At 39.4% G+C, this 17,875-nt stretch overlaps 1 protein-coding gene across 3 annotated transcripts; it reads right to left on the reverse strand.

The window, feature by feature from the left end:
• Nucleotides 1-1,062: 1,062 nt before the first annotated feature.
• On the reverse strand, nt 1,063-17,630 carry LOC311593600 (uncharacterized protein). Of its 3 annotated transcripts, none has more exons than XR_014777778.1 (4): nt 8,377-8,416; nt 7,762-7,895; nt 5,868-5,984; nt 1,063-1,417 (listed from the first exon to the last, which is right to left on the reverse strand). XR_014777778.1 is itself a non-coding variant. In XM_084774946.1 (4 exons), exons 1-4 carry the CDS (start codon nt 17,426-17,428, stop codon nt 1,411-1,413), a joined length of 306 nt encoding a protein of 101 aa, XP_084631072.1. In that variant the 5' UTR covers nt 17,429-17,630; the 3' UTR covers nt 1,063-1,410. The 3 variants fall into 3 exon arrangements, 2 of the variants coding, with proteins under 2 accessions (XP_084631072.1, XP_084631071.1); XM_084774946.1 differs by lacking the exon at nt 8,377-8,416 and adding an exon at nt 17,378-17,630 and having other exon boundaries at nt 1,063-1,414; XM_084774945.1 differs by lacking the exon at nt 8,377-8,416 and adding an exon at nt 17,378-17,630.
• Between the last annotated feature and the right edge of the window lie 245 nt (nt 17,631-17,875).

The raw sequence follows: 17,875 nt of genomic DNA on the forward strand, positions 1-17,875 counted from the left end.
AAGACTGTTTTTTTTCCTGAGAGTGCTTGAAACTGCACTTGAATTCTCCCTTTAAGAGCCAAAGTGGTTGGCTAATGATTTTCCATGGTGTCATTTTAAAACTATTTTGGCATGCTTCGTGAATAGTCCATACATTGACGATTAGAAAATTAATTTTAAAAAATCATTATGTTTATTGGAACAGAGTATCTTTGAGAAAGCAAATATCTAACCCTGCCACACAGACATTATTCAGCTTATTAGGGGGGACCTACATAGGTCTGTGGTAGACCTGGGCCTGTCAGTAGACAGGGAGGAAGAATTTGGGGTAGACTGATCTCACAGGCAAAGAAATGGTATGCGTTCCAGGTGGAGAAAAACGTCCCAACTCCCTTCCCCAGTGGAATGAGCAGCAAATTCTCAAGACATACTCTTTCTATATAACTCTGGGTCTAAGGGTAAGAGTGCCTCAGAATCCATCTAGTCTATTTTCAGTTTACCCTCTGTGCTATTATCATTGTTTAAGGAAAATTTATTTTGTGTCCAGTGAAAAGGTGCAAGCAGCAGGTTTTGGACATGAAGTCGTAAGGAGTCACAATTAATTAAGTGACAGAGCTGAGGAACCAATGGGGAACTGTCAGCTGCTGTTACTGGAAGGGTGGGTGGCCAGAACGAAGATAGAAGAGGAAGGAACTCACAGACTGTATTTGGTAAGGTTTCTTTTGTTGTACTCAAACACCAGGACCAAGGCAACTCATTAAAAAAAAAAAAAAAAGCACTAAATTGGGCCTATCCTACCGGTTCTGAAAGTAAGATCTACCATGGAGGGGCAAATGTATAGTGGCAGAAATAGCTAGTAGTTCTCATGTTGACCTGAAAATAGGAGGCAGAGAGAGAGCACACTGGAATCTTTTGAAACCTCGAAGTCTTCTCGCAGTGGCACGTCTCCATCATTAAGGCTATAGCTCCTGATCCTTTCCAAATAGTTCCACCAGTTGGGGTCCCAGTGTTCGAACACACAGGCTTACGAGGTCCTTCTCAATCAAATCTAAATTACAATGAGAGCAAAAAAAGTCAAGTGGATTCAAGAAAAAAATCATATTTATTTTGACCATATGCACTATCTGGAAACAAGTTCAATATTCTACAGACATTCAAAGTATAAAAACAACTTACATTTTGCACAAAGATGGGAAACTTCTGACTCTTTTATCAACAATGGCCCAAGTAGTTCCATCACAACAATTTCATTTTATTGGCTTTATTTATTGTCAGTTATTGGAATAGGAACTGAGTCATCCAATTTTAGGTGCCTGGCTTCATTCTCTTCTTACCAAATTCTGCCAGATGCACAGCCAGGGTGGTGGCTTTGCGTGACTTGGTGTTGACTCTTTGTTTAGATGAGAGCTGGGATTGCATTATAGCTGGAGCTCACCTGCTGAAAAACATCCCACCCCACACGTTAAGTCAGCATGTACCAGAAGCTTCACCAATGCTTGTAGTATGAAAAGCAAGAATGAGAGGTTGTTTGCTAGAGGTCAGAGGCAAGGATGTAAGAGGGTCAAGAAATGACACCTTTCTACCCAGATTGGTTTATTTATTTGTTTGTTTCAGTGCAAGGGGTCAAAGCCAAGCATCACACTTGCTGGGTAAGTGCCCTCCAACAAACTGAAATCGTCCACTCCTTTGCTTAGCCTAGCTTAGGAATGATCTGAGAAGTAAGGAAAGAGATTATAATCACTGGAAAGCTTTTTAAAAAAAAACCAAAACTCTAGTAAAGCTGGTCTGGACTACCTATGTGGCCAAGTGGAATTCTTGGTTCTTACGGTCAGAGCTGGGTGCACCCGGCCAGGCACCCTCAGCGAAGGAACCTTCAGCTGCCTGCATAGAAGGAAAGAGGATGGCTGAAGAAAAGGGCTATTGCAGCGTCTTCTGGATTTACTGACAACACTGAGTCTTTTGCCTCTTTGAAGAATCTTAACGAATGGAATGAAGCTAAGAGTCCAATCATCGGGGTACTTCCACAGCTCAAGGAACGCAGAGGAGGCCCATTCCCACCTCTAGCTTGCAAAACTGTCCGAGCTAACGGCGAGTTTACAGAACGACCAGTGTTTACTTTCAACTCCAGTAGGAAACGTCTTCCAAGATGTTGACTCTCTTACTTGTAGCAACCTTTTGAAGTTCACAAATGCTTTTTTTTCCCACTATGCTTCCACAAGTCAGTGGTAATCGATCCCAGACAATCAGGAGCTGACTCCAATTTCCCTAACTATCCTTTAGTGTTAAAAACAAATCCTGAACATCATATTGTCCTTTACAGGGGATGTCAGAGAAGGGGGCCACTGATGGAATTTCCCATGAATCATGGGGGAAATATAAATGCCAACTTAAAGTATTTTAAAGCTCTCTGGACATTTGTAAAATATATAGTTGGCTACATGGAATCCTTTCCCTAATTCTACAGCGCAGACAATTCTAACACCATGAAACACACCCAGGCAAGTCTTCAGATGTAAATAGAATTTGTGTTTCAGAGCCAAGAAAAACAGAACCTTACAAAAATCTAACTTTAACTTATTTTAAAGTCAGATGTCTTTGAGACTATTGAGAAACACGTGGTTTCCATCAGAATGTAAGAAGTCTGGCCAGCCAAACACTCACCCCTGAATTGTCAAAGGCTTAAAATCAGGGAGAATGTGATTTAAAAAAAAAAAAAAACCAACTGTTTCACAATATTTCACTTTTTATAATGGATTTTTTCCAGTTCTACTTATTTAAAAGTAGCTAAAACATTTCAAAATGTGATAAGTAATTGAAAGTTGTCAGAAGAAGTTATCTAAGTAAAATGAAAAGATTACACAGTTACACCTGTCAGGGGGACACAGAAAGCAAATCAGAATGGCTTAAAGGAAAAAAATGTTAAATTACCTGTCTATGTCTTATATAGAGGCATAAGCTTATCATGGAATTATTTCCTTCTTAAATTGAAGTGAAGTCAGTGGAAACTTTTGATAAGAATCACACATTTGATAAAAATTCATGAGTAATTCTGCATCTTTTTTTAAGCTGCAATCATTCTGAAAACAATCTGAAGTAATCTTGTAGGTGTTTCCCAAGTCTATTAGTGCTGAAGTCATGTGTCAACCACAGATAGATATTTCTTAATAATTTACATGGAACTACCTTTTCCCCAGGGTGATTATAAAGTAGACATAACAACCTCTTAATATTTTGTGTCTTTAACAGTTTGCAGCATTATCTTTACTGATAACAAATAGTTGTGTCTTTTTCTTTTACAAAATAACTGAGCCAAGGTTTATATGGAGAGTCTTATAAACACAGAGTTGTAGAAAAACAAGGTTTTTTCAAGACTACATTTCTTTGCTCTATCCATCTCTCTCACTTCTGTGTTATTTTTCAACAATCTGTCCATGACTATTTCTCAGTCTGCTAACATTAGATATACAGAATGCTTGACTCAGAAATACAGTGTGAGAGTACCTGCTGCAGTCCTATGCTCTCATGGACCATCTCTATGGTATATGTGTTTGCCTTATGCAGTCTTAACTTCGTACTTTCTGGGATCACTTTGTGTGTGTGTGTGTGTGTGTGTGTGTGTGTGTGTGTGTGTGTGTGTATGTGTGTGTGTGTGTGTGTGTGTGTGTGTGTGTGTTTGTCTTATGCAGTCCTAACTTTGTACTTTCTGAGATCAGTAGATCAGTGTGTGTGTGTGTGTGTGTGTGTGTGTGTGTGTGTGTGATTTGTTTGCCTTATGTAGTGTTAACTTTGTACTTTCTGACATTACTGTGTGTGTGTTCATAAGATGTGTTATCATGTTAAGCTGAATAGTATAAACAGAACCTATTACTTCTCCCTTGTGTCGACTTTCACTCCAACTTTGGGCAGCGGTCAGGACATGATATCTCACCTGGTCTCAAGCCAGGAACTTTAAACTCATCTTTCCCCATCTTTCCTTTCTCATATCCACTCTATCCAGTCTTCTCACTACATCCATCATCAAAGAAGCAAGAGGTCTTGGTTTTGTGTGTGTGTGTGTGTGTGTGTCTTTGTGTGTGTATATTTTTAAGTCATTGCTTTGCCATTTCACACAGTATATATATATATATATATATATATATATATATATATATATATATATATATATATGCTTTACCTTCTACAATGGGAAGCACAAAAACACAGATATTTGAAAACACAAATAGCAATCTCACTAAAGACCAGGCTCAGTCTAAATACAAACTGAGTTGTAACAAATTTACTATCATTACATGTTCGGTTGACAAGGTTTGCATGTGAATTTACCTACCTTGCACCAAATCACAGCCCAACATACCAATTACCAGTGGCCTCTAATAAAAGAGGTTGGTGTGAGCTTATATATGAACATGAATTTACCAATTTATTTACTCATGTATTTGAACCCATTCTGCGATAAACATTTTCATATGTCCTTTAAAAATCCTTAAAGGTGCTTTGGGGACTAGCCATGTCCTTTGGAGTCAGCACAGCTTCTTTCTGATACTGTGACTAACAGGATATTGATGTCTGTGACCTACAACAAACTATGGTGCTAGTCAGCTGTACCCCAACCTCTCCACACACCTCACGTTCTTCTTTCTGAACACTAGCCAGTAGAAGAAGCATCTACCTTTCTGAGACAACCTTCAACTCAACCTTGTCTGAAAGGGTTGTAAGAAACAGGTTGTATAAGGCAGCTTTCAACCCCTTCTCTTTCAAAAAGTTTGCTGATTTTTTGTGGTGGTTTGAATGAAACCGGGCCCCCATAGGCCCATAGGGAGTTGTACTGTTAGGAGGTGTGGCCTTGTTAGAGTAGGTGTGGCCATGTTGGAGGAAGGCTTTGAAGTCTCAGATGCTCAAGCCATCTGCCCCAACCTCTTCCTGGTGCATGTGGACCCAGATGTAGTACGATCAGCTCTTCTCCAGCACCATGTCTGCCTACATGCCTCCATGTTTCCTGCCATGGCTCAGACCTCTGACCTGTGAGCCAGTCCCAGTTAAGTGCCTTTCTTTTATAAGAGTTGCCATGGTCGTGATGTCTCTTCACAGCAATAAAACACAAACTAAAAGATTTATATATTTAAGAAGTATGTCTGACAGGTAAGTGCAATGTTTCTGAGTTGCTGCAACCACATAAAAAATGACCACAAGGGAATGTGTCATCCCTCTGAGAAAGTTTAGTCATCGCTACTAAGTTTGAATATAACTTGGGAAAGAGCTAATGCTGTGCAGTTACGTGTCCATAGGTTTTGTTTGTTATAGTGGTTGAAAAAAAAGTCCTCAAATTGGAACAGATTGTTGAATTTAATGCAACTTGATTAAAAGATACAAAGATGAGTTTGATCAGAATTCATGGCTATCCTATTGAGGTCATTAATCAGTATGGAGTGGGGCAATCAGTAGTAATTAGCCATCAACCCCTTTTCTCCCGGTCATTTTACTAATTAAGTTAGTTTTGATTTGAAGCATAAGGGATACAAATTAAAAACTACTTATTCAACTAACGACAGGCTGCAGTGAATTGCAGTAGGCAATTCATGGTTGGCTTATTTAAATTTCTATGAGATGGCCTTCCCAGGTGCTGTGGGAATTTTTTTTTTTCCTATCTTAAAGTGAATGGATATTTTTATAGGACTGGTATGTAAAATCGCTGTTAGAGAAAGTAATAAAATAAAACAAAATAAAATAAAATACATTTAGATCTTAATAGTTATTTTACTTAAAACAAAATAAAAAGAAAGCTTTAAGCCTAAAAATAAGTGCCTATTTTCTGTCATTTTGTAAGGTATCTTCAAAATATCAAAACAGCATTTGGGCCATTTCTGAGACCCAAGGAATCAAAATCTTACATAGCCAATCTTCTGGTCTCCAGTATGAAGACAGAGAAGTCATAATAGAAGTGATTCACTGAAGGCTTGCTTCTTTCACCGATCACAGCACTCGATATGTTATAAACACGGAGGGAACTGGAAAGATAAGATTATGCAGCTCATTCAGATTCCTACACTCAGAGGCATCCTGGATTCGTATCTGAGGCTTCCAAAAAGCCCCTTGCTAAACCCTCTGCCACACTCAGCTATGATGCAATGGACACTCGGAAAAGAGCCCCTAGACTGTTTCTATATCCCTTATGCTTTCTGCTGGGCTATACACCAGCCCTCCTAGAAGACAAAGGTCTTGCTGGTAAGAATTCCACCGGCCCTGTGAGCACCCCATTTCGGTGTCCGACTTTCACGAGGCTCTGCCTTTTCCGTAAGGTCATTATTTCTCTCTGCTGTGTACTCTGATGACACGGAGAACATCTGGGCCTCATTCCTGCTATAATGACATTTCCTGCTCGGGAGTTTCTTTTTAAATCGCCCTCAACCTTCGCTTCTTTAGGCTAAACTCCAGCTCTGCTCACTCCTCTTGAGTCTCCTGTGCCAGACTTTTAAGTACCCCCTACCCTGCTCTGAACCCATAAATTGACATTTGCCTTTAGCCCAGAACTGGTCCCTAGGCTGAGAGCAGCAGGAGATCCCCCAGGGTCCTCCTCACCTTTCACCTCGCTGCTGCAGCCTCGCACGCACCCCAGTGCTCAAACGCACCGAGCTTTAAAAATAGCTCATTCAGGGAGAGACATTTCTTTCTATCAACTTGCTTTCCCTCTCTGTCTGTCCCAAGGGAAGATCGCAGAGCAGATTGGGTTTTGGGAGTCAAGAGGCAGACAGCTGTGGCTTGAGCTTCCAGCAGTCGCACAGCTCCAGAGGGACTGGAAGGTCAAGGGAAGCTTGTAGAACCGCAGGCCATTCACGTGGCTCTGAGGAGGAGATGACCAAGCCCTAATAAAACACCGGCTGCCGGACATGCCATTGGGGCTGGCACGCTAATTGAAACCAGCAGGCGTGGGTCCGCAACCCTTTGACGCTAGTGCTCAGCGTGGAATAACTTTTCCTTCCACAGGAAAGGCAGGGCTCAGCCAGAAAAGCTAGGCTACTATTAAAAAATCTCAACTACCCAGTACCCCTGCTCTAGACAAAGACAGACACAGATTTTCTTTCCTGCTACCCATCCCCCCTTTCTCTCTCTCTCTCTCTCTCTCTCTCTCTCTCTCTCTCTCTCTCTCTCTCTCTCTCTCTCTCTCTCTCTCCCTCAAGTATCAAATTTCTTCCTCTGTCATTAGCCCAAAGCCAAATCATTTTTTTATTTTATTTCATTTTTTGGCATATGCATTTATATTATTACAAGTAAGCTGAAAATTTACATACAGCAAGAAGAACCAGGAATCACATGAGTGTTACATTCATGGTGTTTTGGCTAGTTCCATTTGGCATCCTTGTAGAAAACATCTTTCCTATCTTGGTGAGTCTAAAATTCTGAATGAGAATCAATATCTATCATATCTCATCTCTGCCAACTCAAAACCTCTGTTTAGATAAAAAAAACCCCTAACCAGCTAAGCTTTATTGTAAAATGTCAATCCCATTAGAGATTTGAGAAGTAATGAAACTTAGTTACTTGAGAGAACCAGAAGTGCAGGTTAGCAGTTTCCAAAATGAGAAGGAAAAGAAAAGAAAAAAAAAATGATAGAGACAGTACACTGCCTGAATAGTCATCAAAACTCTCTATAATGTTGGAGCATCATTTTCAGCCTTCTGGCTCAATATAGGTGACAGACATATTTGTGAGGCAGGAACTATTGAAGACTTGCTTACTCTGTCTTAGCAGAGTTTGGCCATCAACTCTGCCTGCATCCAAGCTTACCCATTTTTAGGCAGAATTCTCTCTGTGGCAGAAATGAGGATGTTTTTCCCAGTTGATGGTTTGCCACATCCATAAGGAGGTTCTTTGATGCTCATCATCTTCTTGAGGTAGGCTGGGTGTTGCCAGGAATTAACCTGTCACATTGACAAAGAATTTTTAAGATATTAAAAGCTTCTTAAATGCCATATTCTGTAGGTCTCTGAGGCTTTGAAGACCTTATCTAGCGATTTTACCTTATCTATCTATAGGATCATATCTATCTGTTGAGAAATATGGAACCCTTTATGAATTCGCGTGTCATCCTTGCGCAGGGGCCATGCTAATCGTCTCTGTATCGTTCCAATTTTACTATCTGTGCTGCTGAAGCAAGCACAGGCCAAATCACTTTTAAGCAACTTGGAAGGGTAAGGTTTTCTGTTTTGGATTTTGTTGTTGTTGTTTGTTCTTTTGTTTTGTTTTTGGCGAAATGTAGAGTTTTTTTTTTTCCTTTTTTCTAAATAGAAGTAACCACAGACCTTCAGTTCAACAGCTCTGTATTAGTTTGCTTTCTGTTGCTGGGGTAAATACCATGAGTAAGCAAGCACAGGGGAGGGGAGGGAAGGGTTTACTACTTACAGTCCTTCATGAAGTCAGGAAGTCAGGGCCGAAACTGAGGAGAAAGTTAGCAGCAGAAACTGAGGCAGAGACCCTGAAGGAATGCTGCTTACTGGCTTGCTCTCCATGGCCTTCCCTGCCTGTTTTCTATTTCAGCTCAGGACCACCTTCCTAGGGATGGCCACCATACAGGTCTTCGCGGGATCCATTATCAGCACTGTGCTGAGCTTCAACTCTATCCTGAACTATTTACTTTGTGCTTTGTGTGCTCTTTACTTTCTTTTCAGAAATGTTCCCAAATATTGAAACTCCTGGATCAATAGTCTAAATTATCTCCTTTTTCCTTAAAAAAAAAAAAAGTATTTTTTTTTTCTTCTGTTACTACATCCACGCATCCCTCTTTGAATCTAGCATGTCTTCTACAGTGGTGTTTTCATGTGAAGAAATAGTATTTGAACTATTATTTTATATCGTGTCTATGAAGTGATGTTTTTTGACAGGATTCTATTCATTGATAAGAAAACATTATTACTCTTTTCTCTCTACCAACACCAATGATTCTCTCTGGTGCTGAGTGTTCCCTCCTCCTTAAAGGCCCTGGCTTTCTGCATTGCTTTTATTCCTGATATTCTTTTGGGATGCTTATATGCTTTATACTAGAGGGTCTCTTCTAATGTTGACAGTCATCAACTGTTCTTGGTTGAATTTACAGTAAATGTAAGCAGGCTATCCACAGTCCTTTCTGTGTGCTCCCTTCTCGTGTGATCTGACTGGGGTGTTTCACTCAGGAATGCCTGGCTATCATTATAATAGCTCAATTATCGATCAGTTCCCTAGAGTGACTTCTGCCTAGGAGGTGCAATGGGATTGCAGCCCTTTACAAAGCCATTCAGCAGAAGAAAACAGAAGTCTTGATATCCAAAATAAAACCGCATATTGAATGCTCGTGTCCTCTATAAAACTCCCTAAATAATTGATGGCTTTTGTTTGGTTGTTTAGTTTTTGTGTTCAGAAATTTATGTCACTCATATTAGTCTCCAACCTCTGGGCACACAACACAATGTCCAACAAGACCATGAAATTTTGATTTTTTTCTGGTGCTCCCCAGGAAAAAATATGCTGTACTTTGCTCAATAGAAAAAGACAGTTACATGACAGGAGAGAAAGTCTCTAGACAGTCTTTTTAAAATATGCACATGTGCATGTGTGTATGCTAGAGCATAACTGTTGATTTTTGCCCTCTGGGTTGTTATTTGTTTATTTGCTACTTATTTGTTTGTTTGTTTGTTATTTAGTTTTCAAGACAGAGTTTCTCTGTAACACCATGTCTTTAACTGTCTCAGAGCTCACTAAGTACACCAGGTGGGCTGACTAACCAGGAATCTGTCTGTCTGTCTCCCAGCACTGGAATTACAATCTCCTGGAACCATGCCCAGCTTTAACATGGATCCTTGGAACCAACTCAGGTCCTTACGACAAGCACTTTATCAACTGAACTATTTTCCTCATCTAGCCTTTTTTTTTTTCTCCTAACTTCTCAGTAAATCTCTGCTATCCTACCTCTAATTCATTTTTCTTGGGTATCTAATATTCTTTATTGAACTGTTGGTGGCTTTATGGTACAATCTGGCTGCTTTTTATTTTTCCAGACATTTGTCTTGGGAATCTGTTTCCTCATTGCTGTGATGCTAATCACACCTCTGCACTGGAGTGTTGCAGATTCATCCCTTCTCACTAGTCACATCTCTCTGATCTCATCGTTTTCATTTTACAATCTCCTTTTCTATTTGAGCGAGTTTTTAGACCAAACAATGGAACTCTGTATGTTTAATATGCCACCTTTACCTGGAAGATACCTTAGGATTAATCCACATATTACGTTAATCCAGAGTACACAGGAGATTCTAATCTATAGACTGGGTTCTTCAGACAGTAGTATGTACCCTAGCTTTGCTCTCTGATCTCTTTGGAGGCTTTGTATGTGAGCCAGGATTCCATGCAGAGAAACATAGCTATGCAACTCTGCAACCTTTGGACAATCAGCACAATTCCCATATGGTTCAATTCATCTGTAAAATGGGAGAAAATAACTTTTTGTGCTATAGGTTTTGGAGATGTGGCCCTAATTGTATTATTTTATGACTCTACAACAATCGCTTCTGTGAGTTTTTGTGTTCTCAAAATGACTAAGTTGACTTGAGAGTTCTGTTTATTGTATTTAAAACTCCAAGCATTTATTTGGATTAGAGTCTAATAAATTTTAACTAAATGTTGATTGTAAATCACACATTGACCTCAAAGCCTACTGCTAGAAATATACATAGTGGTAGATATTCACTATGAATCTTTTTCTTATTGATATACTTGCCTAACTGTAGTCTTTAGCATACCTAAGCTTCATATGTTTTATTATCAAATGAGGATAATTACATCTTCACAAATTGTTTTCGATGAAGTGGGATATTATACATTGTGTAGTATTTGTTAGGTCTTACAATGCATGTCTTAAATATTAATGTAAAAAAACCTTAATAAAATTTTCATATGTTAATATGCATATATTAAATTCAACTTCAGGTCAATTTAGGTGTGTGTGTGTGTGTGTGTGTGTGTGTGTGTGTGTGTGTGAGAGAGAGAGAGAGAGAGAGAGAGAGAGAGAGAGAGAGAGATCTGACAAGTATATATTGAATCTTGCTTTTGAGAACATGTAAAGAAAGAACAACTTTTGCTTGAATTTCATATATTTATTGCTTGAATTTTTATGAATACAACTACTTTAAGGTTTTTCTTAATACTATAAAATCATAGTGATTTTTTGAAGATTATGTGGGGTCAATTACAGTTTACATCATCTTACTGAATTCCAGTAAGCACCATGAAGCCCTGAAAGTTTTACAGTATCTGATTACATTGCACTGGCTTCTCACTTATCATTTACCAAGTCTCTCCTAACTGTAACACTAGTTTCCCAGAACCCTTAGATATTAGGAAAGGGAGCCAGGTGTGGTGGCGCATGCCTGTAGTCCCAGCACTCTGGGAGGCAGAGGCAGGCAGATCTCTGTGAGTTCAAGGCCAGCCTGGTTACAAAGTGAGTCCAGGACAGGCAGGGATATACAGAGAAATCCTGTCTCATGGGGGGCTGGGAGAAGGAAAGGGTGATTTTAGTCAAATACAAAAGAGTAAGTTACATTATGCTAAAAGCTATTAAAAGATTGAATGTGCAATTTCATTTTTAAGTTTTTAGAATAACATATCAGAAATAGTATTTACATTTCATTGAAATGTATGATAATTTGATAGATAAGGTATTTTGAAGTCACACTATCTCTGCCACCAATGATATCTAAAATTCAGAAAAGCATGTCCCTGTATAAACTGATTTGAAGTGAAAGGAAAGTTCTGAATTGGAAAATATAAAAATGGAATTCAAATTGAAATCAGGAAGTGGGAGCTAAAACCATGTGCTGTAAACCGCAAAAGCGTTGGATACACATGTTGTACTCAGAGACTGGGAGATGGTTTTTATAAACAGCCAGCACTGGGGAAGAGGTTTTAAACTGATAGTTTACACGATGACGTGTGTGTGTGTGTGTGTGTGTGTGTGTGTGTGTGTGTGTGTGTGTACACACATATTCACGCTGTATGTATATATGATCCTCTTGGTTTTTGACAGGAAAATTTTCAAAGTGTTTTTGGAGAAAACATCTTAATGAATTTATCTAGAGAAAATTAGACAATAAAAATAATTAAATTGAAATCACTCATTATATATAACTAATCACTATTAATATTTAACATGTGTTCTATCTTATTTTTACAATAACATACGTGTGTATACACCACATACAATAACTTTTACATAAATGTTATTCTTTAAATATGCATTAATTTACATTTTAATTATATGTGTTCATATTTGTGCATATTGTATATTGATCATATTCCATCCTAACTATGCCCACTTTTCCTAAGCTAAGGATTCTACTAAATGAATTTAGCCAACATTTTGCTCATTTGTGCTTTCTATACTACACATATATATGTATGTATGTGTGTGTGTATGTATATATATGTATGCTAAATTTATTTAGTAGGATATTGCCAGTTACATCCATTGTTACATGACGTCATTGTTTTTTTATGGCTGACAAAAGGTCTATTGTGTATATGCCACACTTTTCTTTTTTTTTTTTTTTCAAGACAGGATTTCTCTGTGTAGCCTTGGCTATCCTGGACTCCCTTTGTAGACCAGGCTGGCCTTGAACTCACAGCAATCTGCCTGCCTCTGCCTCCCGAGTGCTGGGATTAAAGGCGTGCGCCACCACACCCGGCCCCATGCCACACTTTTCCTTTGCATTCCTTTGTTGATGGGAATTTAAATTGTTTCCATGCTTTAGCTATTGTAAACAGTGCCTCAGTAAGCATTGACGTACAAGTTTCTCTGTGTTCTTGGAGTACCCAGGAGTGGTCTAGCTGGGTCCTAGGACTGAAGAGACTGACCTCCACAGTGGCTCCTCTAGTTCACATTCCCCGAGCTGTGTGTAAGCCTCTCTCCTTGCTCAACTCCCTGCCAGTGCTAACTGTCATTGCTTTCTTAATGACTGGCATTCTGACTGGGATGAGATGGAATCTCAATGTTTGCATTTCTCTGATGTTTTCAGGAAGGTGAGCTTTTTTTTTTCCTATGTTTCTTGAGGAGAGACATGTCCCGCATTACTTCTGGCTTAAAAATTCCTTGACGCCTTAAACATAACAATCAGAACTAAGTTCGCAGTCTTGAGCGTGGCCTTCCAAGCCCTAGTTCCTTGGAAGATTCCATTTTCCTAGCTACTGAAAGATCCCATTTTCTTCAATCCCTTTGATAAGCACTTCAGCAACATCCATATAGCTGCAGTGACTAGCTTCACAGTAAACACAGCATGTAAGCATCTCCCTGGTATACTGATCTCATTTTCTTGGGAAACATACTCAAGAATGGACCGATGATGAATTTTTGGTGACTCTAATTGTAATATTTAAGGAAATCTCTACTCTTTTCTCTGCAATAGCCACAATGATTTATATTCCCACTAGCTCTGTGTGCATAAATGTTATTACCCTGCATCTTTTCCCTCATCAGTAAATTATTTATTATTTTTATCACGGTCATTTAGATTGGGATGAGGTGATGGTTTTGATTTTTACTTTTCTCAAGGCTAATTACATTGAACATTATATTTGTCTACCATTTATTTGGATTTATTCTTTTGGGAAATAATTTATCTAGATAATTTGTCCATTTTTACATTTACTTGGGGTTTTGTTGTAACTTTTTAATTTTTCAAACTTCTCTTGCAGATGTTCATAATTTCATGCTCACATTGGTCTGTCTGTAGCACTGATGTTCCTTGGGATGGCTCAACACCAGGTGGATCTTTACTTCTTATCACTAGCCCACTGGGTGTCTAGATTCTACCAGACCTTGTCAGTATGCTAAGGCTGGGGATGTACCGCTCCCTAACATACGTGTTCCAGAAGCTAGAACATCACCACTACACTCCAGTTGTTTCTCTCTGCCCTGGGTCCTGTAGAGACTACATCAGGCTGATTTTCTCCTCCTTGACCGCATTTCCTCCACTAAATTTGAAAGTTTCACTGTTCTTTTTTGTTCTCAAAAAAAAAAAATCCCAACTTGTCTACCCTACTTTAGATTTTTATCAGTGATCTGAAACGTTGAAGGCAAAAAGTAATCAAATAAGTGTCTTTTTCCCAGAGTAAACCTTTGTACAATTACTTTATTCTTCTACTCCATCTCAGGAGGTAAGCTGCTGAGATGAGCTGTCTTTTCCTAACTGTATTGGAAGTCCTTTTGGTTCAGTGACTCCTCTACATTTGCATTTCCATGCTTCATCAATTTTCCGAGTCAAGTGAGACAGAAAACAATTATCTAGGAAGGAAGCACCCTAAGAAGATAGAATATTGGATATATTCTTTATTCTTCTCTTGATCTTTTATTTTCTTGATGATGATGATGATGATGGTTATATTATGTATGTAAGCATTTTGCATGCACGTATTCCTGTGAACGCTATACATGCCTGATGCTGTCAGAGGCCATGTCAAGTCTCCTGTAACTGGAGTTACAGAAAGCTGTGAACTGCCACGTGGGTGCTGGGAATTGATCCTAGGTCTTTTAGAAGAGTAGCCAGTGCTGTTGACCAGTAGTCTTTGCAGTCCCCGCTTCTTTTAGAAAAAGCAACATCTAAGCTGGACTGGCCTCTGTGTGTAGCTCATTGGTCCTCTGGAGGAACAATACATACCCAGTTCTCTTTTGTCCTCATGTGTTTCAACACATCTAAAGTATATCAGTCCCTATTATTATTCCAAGACAAGTAGGGCACAGACCTGTCCCTTGGGTAATCTCTTGAAAGCTTTGAATGCTGTTATCTTCTCTGTTGCTCACATTGTTGCTATTGTTGTTACTGCTTGTGGGAACCCATGCCAAATTCTGCCATGTCAGAAATCCTGTGCTTAGGCTGTATACTGTGACTTTCAAGTTGCTCACCTTTACCTCACGAGGTCTTGTGTTCTAGGCTATCCTTGGACTATTTACCTTTGAAAGAAGTAGGGAAATTCCCAACTTGGAACCACCCAGAGGATCTAGGAAGTTCTTACAGGGAACTACTCAGAGAACTAGGAAGTTCTACAGGGAGTGATTTAGTCTATTGTATTCTTGCCCGGGGGGCTAGGGTGAGTGAGATAAGAATAGATCCTATTGACCTTGCCCTATATATGTTCCTGCTAGTTGGCAATAAAGTGAATCTTGATCAGAAATTTCCTGACTTGATTTGTTATTTCTCACGTCTCTATATCCTACTTTCAATCCCACTCCCTCTTTCAGGTGAACCCTGATTCAATTTTTCCTGTGGGCTGGGATCCGACAGCTGCTCTTTGTTTTCTCATTCCCTTTATGCTGAGCTGAGTGGCGGGGGCAGGGGGGGGGGAGGTAGGGGGGGAGGTGGGGGGGGGAAGAGTTATTGAGAACTTGGTTTTTTTAACATTTATTTTCAATTTATATATTTACTTTACATACTGATTGTAACCCCTTTCTCCTTTCTTTCTGGTCCCTACTTCCCAGCCTCTTCCCTTTCCCCTTATCCTCAGAAAAGGGAAGACCCCCCCACAAACAAACTTTTACCTTTGTGTTCAGTGGCCAGCAACCTCGAAAACTTATGTTTGTTTATATTCATGCAAGACAGAATCCATTCAAAAAACATTCAAAAACCCTCTTCACTTCATGGTGGATTTATTACAAAGCATATTCAGTTGTGTATTGCAGAACTGGTATTTCCAATGGAGAAGAAGAACATTGATAATTTCTATTCTGCAAATTTGTTGATTGCTGTCCTTTAATGAATAATTAAGGTTAAAAATCAGTGTTAATTGTTTAAACATTTTAAGTAGATATTAAAATATTCAATCAAATCACTAAAGACTATTACTTTATTTATCTGCATATAAAATAATGGGTTTGTGACATATACTATTGTATCTTTCTCGTACATGACCATAGCTCCCTCTTAGTCTTCCTCTGCTTCTCCCTCTGGTCCAGGCCGGTGTTTAGATACGAGTAACTCTCCAACCATATTTCCCACCTCTCTCTTCTCCCGTCTACACTATAACTGAACTTGAAGTTTAGAATACAAGGGGACGTTCTAAAGAAAAGAACCTTACAAGGAAGTTTCATATGAGGTCTTGCTGGTATTTTTAGAGCATCCAAAAATAAGCATCTTGTGAAGTAAGTTTCTAAAATTTTCTGTCTTTTCTTCCCTTCATTACTCAGCCTTGAAGCTGGAAAACTATATATCATCATATTAGAGTCTCTAATGGTCAGCTTCAGGATTTTGTGCTATAGCTAGTTCAAATCACTTCAATTTTTAAACATTTTTTTCCTTAGATATCTTTTCAGGGAGTGATGAAAACTAACTGTAATATTTACACTAGCTGTCAATCTCTCATTGGACAACACTGTACTTACTTATGTAATAAATCACTTCTACTGTAATATACAGTGGTAAACTTCTGGTAAATTTCCAGCACCACTGAAAATGGCATGATGGTCTCGGCTTCCTCCCAGACACTTAAAAGAAGATGGCGGAGAGCGTCTGAGGTTTGCCTGCTGAATACTGGGCTCATCACACAGTTGTGGGGGCGGGGGCATGCTGGGGGATCCAAACTGTCTGTGAAGGGAAAGCATTCTTCTGACCCCAAAAGGAAACTGTGCAATCTGACTCCCTACCCTGGTTCTCTGAAACTGAGCTTAGCTGATGTACCATAGGACATCGGTAATAAGATACTGTACACATTTCCTCCTAATTTTCACTCTGGAATGCATTTCGTCTCTTTGCTAAATTTCCGTTGTCCTGGAGCCTTCCTCGTTTTACTACCAGCCACAGTGAAGAAAGGACAGTTAATGGACAGCACGTGGATTATCAAGTCAAGGAGCGGTGACAAGAGGATAACATTTGACACAGTATTACCCAAATAACATTCTTGATGGGAGAAAACTAACCGGTCTAAGCAGGCTGTGATACTATTGTAGATACTTCCAGATGCTTGGCTATACTATTATTCATAGAATTTTATTGTCATACAAATTTTAGAAATAATATCAGCAAGTAAATACTCTTCAAGTAGCATTTATTGAAAAGGTAATGAAATGCAGGTGAGGTCTTAAGTCCTTAGTACATATAAACTTTTCCTAGTTGCAATGAGCAGAGAAGATATTAAGTGACGTACCAGAAGTCACAGAGTCAGCTAGGAGCAGAGCTAGAATTGACACTGAGCAGAATAAAGACCCAGCCCATCAGTGTGTGTTCAAGGAGAAAACCGGACAGGGCACTCTATAGACTCTATAAAGGAATGTGGATGTCTGGCTCAAATTACAATAGAAATCCCACTTCTTCATTATGTCAAAGCACATATGTTCTCATAACACAATATTCACATATATGTCCACACAAAAATGCACAAATATACATACGTAGAAAGTCTCTTTTTCCAATGAGTCCCTCCAAAACAGAGTTGCGAGCATTATACCTTCTCAGAGCTCTGTCCAGGACAAGAAAGTTCATGTGCCTTCTTTTTTTCTTTTCTTAAATGGCAAAAAGCCCAGACTTTTCTGTTACTGTTCCACAGTAAACATCTGTCTCTACAGTCACCCAGGCCATGATTCATTTGTTAGGGGCTTAGTGGGCACATTTTGGCCAGCAGCCTGCCATGTGCCCATGCCGGCCCTTGAGTGAGTTCTGTACCCTGGAGGTGTCTCTCTTTTTGACCATACAAGAGCATGTGCGTGGGCCTTCCAACCAGACACCGTTTAGCAATGAGATAGGTATGCGGCCCAGGAAGGGCCCAAGAAGGCACCTTGCCCAGGAATTACCAGCAAAGCCACTCTCAGCAGTGAGCTTGTGGGCTGTGACCCACTGTGGCAGGGACACAGACACTGCTGCTTTATGGAGCGTCTACTTCGTGGGCAGGA

Source organism: Acomys minous (genome assembly GCF_964271855.1).
Source record: "Acomys minous genome assembly, chromosome: 3".
Taxonomy (NCBI): Eukaryota; Metazoa; Chordata; class Mammalia; order Rodentia; family Muridae; genus Acomys; species Acomys minous.